Source organism: Python bivittatus, unplaced genomic scaffold, assembly GCF_059951505.1.
Source record: "Python bivittatus isolate LINGU-HERP-01145 unplaced genomic scaffold, Pbiv_v1 ctg000850_np1212, whole genome shotgun sequence".
NCBI lineage: Eukaryota > Metazoa > Chordata > Lepidosauria > Squamata > Pythonidae > Python > Python bivittatus.
In genome coordinates, this window is record NW_028277112.1 from 31,189,517 (window position 1) to 31,199,984 (window position 10,468).

Genomic DNA, 10,468 nt, shown 5'->3' on the forward strand with positions numbered 1-10,468 from the left:
GAAAAGAAAGAAAAAAGATACAAAGAAGTGGCTTTTGATAATCTTTACAGCATTTATAAGGACAATTATAAATTTACCTCTTTCTTTAAAGTTACATAATGACTCTCTTCTTTTTATAATCTAACCTGTCTAATCATCAAAACCATAAATCATAAATTCATTTTTTTCTGTTTTATGCAAAAAGTCCATAAGGGTTTTAGGGTCTAGTGATGGCTTCTTGAGGAGTGGGTGAACTACTGCCTCTTTAAGGGACAGCAGGACCACCCCTTCTTTCAAGGAAGAACTCACCATTGCCAGAACCCGACTATATATCATCTCCCAGAAAGTCTTAACTAACCAAGCAGGACATGGATCTACTATACAGGTGACTGAGCTTGTAGTACCAAGAACTCTGTCCATTTCCTTGGGATTAACTGGATCAAACTATTCCCAGATAGCCAAGCCAGTCTGATCTTCAGTCACCTCCAAGGCTAGAGGCCAGTTTGGAGCAAATCCAAGTGACTTTATCTGATAGATACCTAGTTTATTGATCTCAGCGACCTTGCAGGTAACCCTCTGAACCAGTCCTCCCTAAGAGGGCCCAGCTTATTCTAAAGAGGCCACTGAATGGCAATCTGCAGACACAGAAAGGGTAGAGAAATACATTTCACCATCATTACTGCCAAGTGGTAGGCCTCCAACTTATACTCAGTCTGGTTCACTCCTCATCACCCTCCAGCATCGTTTTAGGTGTCTCTTTACCTGTTTCATCTCCTTCATCTTCTTTGAAAACCAGGGAGAGTTTTGGGATCCATGGAAAGAGAGAAGCTGCATGGGCGCAATTCGATCCAAAGTCATTTGCTACCTTCCCATTCCAAGCAGTGAGCAGGACTTCAGTTGGGCCATGCAGCAGACCCTCAGAAACAACCCCAAGCTCCTTCTGGAATCCAGTAGGGCCCATTAGTCATCTGGGGTGGATTGATTAAATCAGTCCAGCCTCCCTGCAGTGGGGAGAAGCACCAGAGAACTGATGGGAGTGATAGGTCTTCTCCAATTCCAAATCACTACTCTGACAGGAAAACCAGATTAGTCATATGACCACTGTTGTGTATCATGTCCTCGATGGCCTGGGACAGGCCCATGGCTGTCATGGTAGCGATGAACTACCGTTTGTAGTGTTCTGGAAATGTTTTTTTTTATTATGATTATTATTATTGAAAACAGCTGTTCTCAAGCATGGAACACAATTCTGAGCTATGGCTTCCAAAATGCTTGAAAACATTAGGGTGTGTGTGCGCGTGTGCGTGTGTGCATCTCAGAATGGGAAGTCTTATGAAGGCTCATGCTTAGAATTCTTTGAATTGAAATCGTGTTGTGCACTGCTGTGCCATCCTGCATATGGCAATGTATATTAGCAATGGGTCATGGTACTGAAGAATCAGTTGCCTTTTATTTGGCCAGAAGTTGACATTTGTAGATTTCAACTGATACTTCTTCCTTTTGCAGTTATAGTTATATACATCACAGAAATTACCTCAGATTTGGTCTTCTTTCCAAGTTTTTTTTTCCTTTTGTAAACTTACTTTCTGTGAATATAATAATTCCTATTAATTTCTGAAAAACAGTTTCAGTATCTTTTAAGTTTTAAATACAGATTTTGTTTTGTTTATTTACAGGTGATAAAATTTGAGTATGCAAGTATTGCAACATTCATAGCCGTGGTTGGCATTCTTTCTATAGTTGCTCAGGTAAGCATAGTTTTAATAAGGTTTTTAAAAATTGCGATAAGCACACATAATTAAAATGTATTAATTAGGTGATAATGTGTACTTTGCAAGTTATGTATATGTAAGTAAAATATTTGTGTAGGGCCTAACTACTATAGAATAAGGAGAAAAATTATGGCAAAAATAATAAGGTACATATTTTATATCAAATTCATATGTCTAACAAAATAATTCAAAATGCTTAACAGAGTAACAAGTATTTATACAGCAGTCAAAAAAGAAGTTGCATTGAAAAAAGAATAATAAAAATATTAAAAGGTAGTTTTTTTACCAGATGCTGACAAAGAATTGGAGTCTGACAGATAGGTAAAGCATTCTGCAACAGAAAATCTTTGTCATGATTATAGTTCACAGAATGAACATTTGAAAAAGTGTTTTAGATTATGACTTGATACCTGTTGGTGGAACCTATGGAAGAAGATGGTCCACTAGTATAAAGCTGATCAGTGATTTAAAAGTGAAAAACAGCATATGAAACTGAGCATGGAAACAAACTATCACCTAGCACAGATCACACCAGACTACTTGTAATACTTCAAAACATGTCCTCACTTACCAACTCCTTGACCAGCTGAGACTACAGTGACCACCAACTCTGTCGCTACGTGACACGGTTGAAAAGTGAAACATCACATGACTGTGCTGACCTATGATGTCGGTTCTGGCCGCAGTTGTGAAGCAAATCACCCTTGGTTAAGCGTGATGTCACATGACCATCATTTGGGACTTCCTGCTGGCTTCCCCATTGACTTTGCTTGTCAGTGGCAATCATGTGACCATGGGACTCTGCAACTGTCGTAAATGCACATTGGTTGCCAAGTGCCCAAATTGTGATCATGTGATGTTGGGGAAACTGTGATAGCTGCAACTTTGAGGATTACTTGTAGTTCCCATCAGCATCCTTACCACATGACATTTGTAGCAGTTGCAGTTTCCAAACACTTTTCAATGGCAACATTATATTGTAGTAGTGGATAGTATAGTCTGATTGTAAGGTAACTGAATGTTTGAATTCGTCCAGCCATATATTCTTTGGGAAGAGGTTTTTTTGGTCAATGCTTTTATCAGATCTTTGCCTTGAATATATATCATGAGGCTTTGGTTGTAGTTTTGAGGGCCCCCCAAAAGGTTGATGCTGAATTTGTGCACGCATAAATGAAACATTGAGATTGGTTCCAAATGATTTTGCGCAGCTGTACCAATGGATTTTAAAATGCTAAGTTGTCTTTTGCCACTGCATTTATTCAATACGGATTTATAAATAATAACTTAAACTGCACAACGTATTCTCTGACTTTTGTAGACTGTCTTTCTCAGCATCCTAATGAGGTCTATAGGGAACAAAAACACAGTACTGCTTGGCCTTGGTTTTCAGATGTTCCAGCTGGCCTGGTATGGCTTTGGCTCTCAGCCTTGGTAAGTGCAGTGCAGACACGTTTTTACTGGCTCTTCCTAGTTTTCTTTTTAACAGTTTGGTGAATATATTGCATGTTGGGTGCTCATGGGCCTGGAAGGTAAGGTAGATATACCTGGGCCATATTTTTATGTACAGTTCTGACCTGCAGTTTTGGATCTGCAGTTTCATACCTCAGTGGTCAGATCACAAATAGGATGATGTAGGAAGAGACGTGTTAAGAAAATAAACAATGCTTTGCTGGGTCAGACACTTGGCCCATCTAGTCCAGCAGTCTGTTCTCACCTTGGCCAACCAAGTGCCTAAGGAAGCCCAGTGGTCTCCCAACAGATGACTTTCAGAGGCAGTCATGCTGTCATCAAGACTAATATCTATTGATCAAGGTCTTAAGACCTTTACCAAGTTGTAAGTCATTTGTAGCATTATATGTTAAAACTTAGAATTTGAACTGGGATTGGTGACAAAACAGGTTTTAAAGGAAATAAGTTTTGTAGTTGCAACTCGGTAATGGGTGTCAAGGAAAAAAGGCAGCTGCCATATTTTGGTGTGCTAAATTTTGAAAGTAAGCACTTTTTAATAGAAATATGTAACAGTTTGTTTGTTTTTACAAATAAACTATTTTTTTTTACAAATACATTTATAATGCTTCAGTCTAGCCAATTCTAAGTGATTTATAAGTCAGCATATATGTAATAACAAGAAAGCAATAAATACATCCTCCTTGAATATTTTATCATACAGTATTCATGATGCATCTCACGACAGCAAAATTTTAGTTTCCAAAGGCCTTCCAAAATAACCAGGTCTTATTAAATAATTGGATATTAGGGGAAGGCATTTTATAGAAGGGGGATATAATATAAAGCCCCTTTTTGAGCCCCCTTCCGACAGATACTACAATAGGTGGGAACCCTGAGCAGGCACTCGGTATGCTTTGGTTGGGCCAGTTCTACCTGGAAGAAGTGCTCTCAAAGTTACCCAGATCTCAAGCCATATGGGCTTTATAGGTAATAACCAGCATCTTGGAAACAAACTGGTAGCCAGTGCAGCTCCTGTAATAACAATGTAACACGGTAATACTAAGTCTGACTTGTTATCATATGGGTAGCTATGTTCTGCATCAGCTGAACTTTTGGGATGGTTTTGAAGGGCAGCCCCATGTAATTGGTGTAATGCAGTTGAGAGGTGATGAGGACATGAGGGACTGTACTCTGTATGTACAACTTATTCTTCATCGTAATTCTCAGCTGTAATACAAAGCCTGGCTTTAGATCTGACACAACTAACAAGATATAGTACATAACATTTGCAGAGATGTCTTCAGTCAGTCTTTATGATCTGCAACCAATCATACCCAAACAGGCAAAAGAGTTTTAATTAAAAAGCACATCAGGTTTTTCAATAAGAGCAGCATATTTTTAAATACAAAAAAAATGCAAGGTGAAAAGAAACTGAAAAAAATAGTAATATAGATTATCATCTAAAATATACAATTTCATTCATTTATCTCTTTTACCCTTATTGCTAGCTACCTAAAACCAACTAAATTATTATCCTTGTGAACAGTTGGTTTTTACATGCTTCAAGCTGCTGAGCAGAACCTAGCAATACTATTTGTATATTGATCTGAGAACAATAGAAAAATATAAAACTCGGTGAACTACCTGGGCAATTCTTTAAAATATTAAATGTGTCTTCTAAATAAACCCTTCCTTTCAAGGCATATAGTAGTACTTTCTCTTGTGCTTAGGATGATGTGGGCAGCTGGAGCTGTTGCAGCCATGTCAAGTATCACATTCCCAGCAATCAGTGCTCTTGTGTCACGAAACGCAGATTCAGATCAACAAGGTGAAAACAAGGTTATTTTTCTACAAAATTGATCTTACAGCTGTTTTCTTCTGTCCTAACATCAGTGTGGATGTGTAATTTTTATGCTTTAGAAAAGTAATATTAGCATTTGGAAGCAGTACAGTCTGTATCTTTTATCGCCCCTTGTGTACTCAAGAGGAGGTAAGTTGCACATACTGTGGATCTTCATAAATGGTGTTTCCTTAGTTTGGAGAACTTTTTGAGGGCTATATATCCTTTTGGGGGTATAACTTGTGCAGGATAAGTAGCTCTAAAGCAAACCCAGGGCAGTACAAACAGGCATTCTCAGGATGGCAACTGACAAAGGGCATTGCATTCTCGTGACACAGCCTCTTCCCTTTACTAATTGTATGCAACATGGTGCTGCAAATATGAAAGGGCAGAGCTTGCACTGTGACATCATGATATGCAGTTCAACATTTTGGCATAATTGTAGCTAGCTGTGGATGCCTGTGAATCCAAGAATTAGCAGTGGGCAAGGCACTTGTATTTACTTTTTGCCTACCATGTCTTTACTTCCTTGCTGGAGGGGGAAATCTCTTTCCTGTTTTCTTCGCCTAATTCCAGGGGAGGGTTAACTCCCCCATCTCAGCTATGACCACTCTGGAGGTTCTCATATCTTCTCTACAGCAATCACTTTAAGAAAAATGTTCCCTGATTAGAAACTGGCATTATCTTTCTTTCATAGTTTATTGTGAAATTAGCTCAGACATTTATTTTTTAGTGAAGTTTGCTTTTGACAGAGATTATTATTCTTTCTAGAAGAACAGTAGTTCAGATTTACCTGTTTCTGAAATGGTGGTGGGTGGACAGTGGGGGAATGATAGAGATTTCATAATCACCACAGTGACTTCATTTGTGATAACTAGGCCAGAAAGACTGTGAGCAAAAAAAAATCTTTAGTCATTTTACCAAGAGGCAGCCGGGGTATGGTTTGTGGGTGCATGAGTGAGAAAGAGAGAGAGAGGTGGGGAGAGGAAGAGATTGATTTTTGCTTGAAGAATGCATATAGATTTTCTAATTTCTTATAAAATGATCACAATTTTCAATGAAAGAGAATGGGAATACACTGTTGGCACTTTTAAAAATAACTTTCTTGGGTAAAGTGTATAAATAAGCCCTTACACTCAGGTTTTCTTTTTGTAATGAAGTATCCTCTGAAGTATCTTTAGAAGTTTGAAAATGGGTGTTAATGCCATCTAGTGGTGACTGAACATGAGAATGTAGAAATATCAGATTATATAAATATGCTCTCTGAAATACAGATTTTCTTGTTAGATACTTTCAAAACAATTGAATTTGACCAATCATTTCAGTATAAAGGAGTATGTTGAAATGAGAGATCTGATTCAGTTGTTTTGAAAGTATCAACAAGAAAAACTGTTTTTCAGACTGCATGTCTATGTCTCATGTTAACTACTAATCTGCAGCATTACTTTTGCATTCTAGCTAATCTCTCTTTGAAGGTATTGGCCAACTTAGAATAAGGTCAACTTGATAGCTGTGTAAGAACTTGGAATCCATTGAAATGCAGGCTGTAGAGCTCTTTCGTTGCAGTTTTAAAATGGGGTTGGCTGGCAGAAGTGATTTCTCCTTCACTGTGAACTTGTTCTTTCCCAGGTGTCGTCCAGGGGATAATAACTGGAATCAGAGGTCTGTGCAATGGTCTTGGCCCTGCTCTCTACGGCTTTATATTCTTTCTCTTCCATGTGGAACTTAATGAGTTGGCACCAGTTCAGGATAAGGCTGCTAGGCAGGATCCAAGTGACGAGGTAAAATGATTATAAATCTTACTTGGAATAGTGGCTCTTAATAGCTCTTGATGAGGCATCCTATGGGTGATCGTTCTTCATTTAAAACTGCAAGATATAACATGGAGTGAATCAGCAATTGGTTCTTTTGATGGGTTTTCCAGCTGGGACCATAACCTTTTTGTACTCTTGCCTTATTTTTTTCACATTGTTCAGCTGTTGCCAGCCATTCTTCATCTTGGCCTTCTAACAGCCCTGTTCTGTGTCAGCCTCTTAGAGTGAAGAATGCTTCTTTTGAAACCTTAACTTATAGAATTGGCTATATGATATTGACAGTTTACCCAGTTACATATGGTTGAAATGCTGCATTTTAGAATCTCTGCTTTTGAAACCCAATACAGTGTCAAAGCAATTATTCAGTAACAATAACAACAACAACAATAATTCAGTTCACAATAGTTCTTCTCGGCCCCTGTATGGCCTGGTGCAGTACACGTTGAGACATAAATGGCAATTCTTGTCTGAATCTTTCAAAACACCAAGAAGACTTCCTACTAGTTTAGTATTCTCCCTCAATTCATTATGCCATCAGGATGGAATAAGAACATATTGGTTGGAAAAGCATGTTTCTAACTTCCAGCAGCAGCCAAAATTGATGCAAGTCTGTTTGATGTTAGCAGTACAGTTCTATTAGTGACATGTATAACAGCCTGGATAGTTAAAGATGCAGATGCAAGTGGCCTCACTGTCCACATTTTACTAATCTGTAGTTGCTCAGTCTTTCTCCCTTTCTTCCTACAGAGTGCAGTTATACCTGGCCCTCCTTTCCTTTTCGGAGCATGTGCTGTCCTCCTAGCCTTTCTGGTTGCCTTATTTATCCCTGAGCACAGTAAAGCGGCCCATACCAGAAAGCACAGCAACAGCATCAACAGTATCCAGAGCAACAGTCCAGATCGAGGTAGTGAAGAGGATATCGAGCCTCTGCTTCAAGACAGCAGTGTTTGAAAGCAGTTTTCTTCTAAGGTCAATAGAGACGGCCATTGGGCAGACACAATCCACGCACTGAGCTCTGAATCCAGAGCAGTACTCTTCTGGAGGGAACTTTTGATCTGTCAGAAGCTTTGCACATTTCACTCACCTAAGATATAATGTATAAGTGGCCATTGGTATTCAATTAAGGCTGATTACAACCACTTACTGTGGTTTTTCTGTAGAACAGTCCAAAGCAAGTTTTTCTTTCTGTATCCATGCAGTTGCTGTTGAGCTGAGAATGTGGAATTGCAGTATCTTGGGAAAGATGATCTTCAAATGTAGTTGAACACTGAGTACCCAAATTCACTGTGAGCAGACCCTGCTAGGTTCCCCCCACCCCCAAATGTCTTTTAATTGGTTCTCTATTCTCTTATAGCCTTTGGGGTTTTGGAAAAATACTCCATTTCAATAAACATTACTGACAAAGGTGTTTATTATAACCCCCCTCCATCAATACACTCTTATATCTCTCAATATGCTGCCTGATAGATTAAATACTGCGTAACTAGAGTGTGCAGGAAATGTCAATTGAAAGATAAATTATTGGTGCATTTTCAACTCTTGTTTTTAAAATCTCTATCTTCAATGTTAATTAAAAGGGCTCCTGTTGAAAACCTGAGCAAGGTAATGATAACTCCTTTGACAGAAAGCATTAGTGATGCTCACTTCTGGCACCACCAGTGTGGCCGATTCTGACATACAAACTAATTAACTGGGTGCTGAGGCAATTTACATTGATGTGTGTATTTATTGCATCATTTGTCAACTTTTATCTGCCATATGAAGCATTTCTGTCCCACTTAATTTCACTCCTGCCTTAACTGCTACTTAGTGTACATTGTTATCAGCTATATTTAGCCTTCATATCAATCTCTGAAGAATCTCATAGAATTATAATTATGAAATGTCTATCTAAAAGAGACTTTAAAAGATGGTTTAGTTTCTACGAAGTACCATGTTACAATTTTTAGAAGCATTTTATGAAATTGCACAGGTTTCTGTGTATTTTGTGGCAGTGAAAATGGAACATTACACAAAAATCTAACAAAGTACTCTTATGAATGTTTTATATGTATGAATATATGTAGATATTTATAAGAAGTTCTACTTTTTTTCCTGATGAGGTACTGTGTAAATCTTGTATTTATAAATGTAATGAGGGCACTGACAGATATACAGCTTTTATAAAGGATTGTGTAATGACGGAACAAAATTTAAATATATATATATATATTTTGAAACTTGGTCCGCCTGAAGCAAAGATATCAAATCTTTTGTACTATGCAGTTTGGTTTTTAAGTTAATAAGCTTCCTAATGCATAATAAATTTGCAAACTATATTATATAAGGGTGTGGTGTGATTTTGGTGTCTTTTATCTCCCAACATTACTACATAGTAGCCCAACATTGAGCATTTTCTTCATCCAATTTTTAATATGCTACATACCGTTGCTTTAATAAAGACAACTTTATCAATATAAATAGTTCAAAGTTAACTGGAGGGATATCAAACCTATCAATGTGCTTCTCAAAGACTGAAGTAAGACAGTATAAGTTTCTCATAATATATTGACAAACACTTTAACTTTCACAAAGCCTAGGATAAGATACAGCCAAAACAAAGGCAATAATAACAAAATGTAATTTACCAGTTTGAGGACTCTGTTGATATAGTACAACATTCTCTTTGTTTTGATGCAGGCACTTCTTGTACAGGCAAATCTGATTGATTAAAAAACCTAAAATGGTATTTTGGTCTGGGAGGGGAAATATGATACTCTTTCTCTTTTGGCTTTATTGGGAGATGAATATTTTTCGAAAAAAATTTTAAACTGTTCTTCTAATGTTCCAAGTGGATATGGAAATTGATAATGAATGGTGAGTGAAAATGAACTAGATTAAGGATCTTTCATCCAATCAAAATCGTTATGTTCAAACAGTATATTATAGTTCAGTGATAGACTATCTGCTTTGTATGCAGAAGGTCCTACATTAAATCCTTGGCCTCTCCAGACAGGAGAGGTATGGGGCTGAAATTTTGAAAAGCCATTGCTTATCTGGACTGATTTGGCACAAAATTTCTTCCTGTGTTACTAACTAATTCAATAATTGGTGGCCAAGATGAATCAACGGTATATGCTAAAAATACAATAATGTATTTCTCAATTATATGAAAAACAATTACTGTATACTATAAACTAGTGTTTCTCAACCTTGACAACTTTAAGATGGGTGGACTTCAACTCCCAGGATTCCCCAGCCAGCATGGCTGGCTGGGGAATTCTGGGAGTTGAAGTCCACCATCTTAAAGTTGTCAAGGTTGAGAAACATTGCTATAAACATTAAAAGGTTTTTAAAAAATCCCTTGAACTGAATTTGCTAGTGACACCCATGTTGCTTTCTTGGTAACAGGTGAGAAATGGCTTCCAATGTCATTTTCCTGGTCTCCTAAGAGCAGTCCCGGCTTAGCAATTATGAGGACAAGGCTGGTTTATTCTGCCACCGGTAGAGAGCCCTAAAGTTGAGGGTAAATGTATGGAGTTGCTTTTGATAAAATTCAGGCTTCAATGGGATTGGGATTTTATTATAAATCCCTTATAAATGTCAGATCAGTTCCTGTGCTTTACTGGTTAAAA

General features: G+C 37.7%; 1 protein-coding gene across 1 annotated transcript in view; it reads left to right on the forward strand.

The window, feature by feature from the left end:
- Positions 1-9,180, forward strand: part of SLC71A2 (solute carrier family 71 member 2) — a 35,928-nt gene extending 26,748 nt beyond the window's left edge. The window contains exons 8-12 of the mRNA XM_025168552.2: positions 1,656-1,727; positions 3,070-3,182; positions 4,931-5,028; positions 6,670-6,821; positions 7,602-9,180. Coding sequence (XP_025024320.1) covers positions 1,656-1,727; positions 3,070-3,182; positions 4,931-5,028; positions 6,670-6,821; positions 7,602-7,805 — 639 coding nt within the window. The 3' untranslated portion in view covers positions 7,806-9,180. The remainder of the gene's footprint in view (positions 1-1,655; positions 1,728-3,069; positions 3,183-4,930; positions 5,029-6,669; positions 6,822-7,601) is intronic.
- The last annotated feature ends 1,288 nt before the right edge of the window (positions 9,181-10,468 follow it).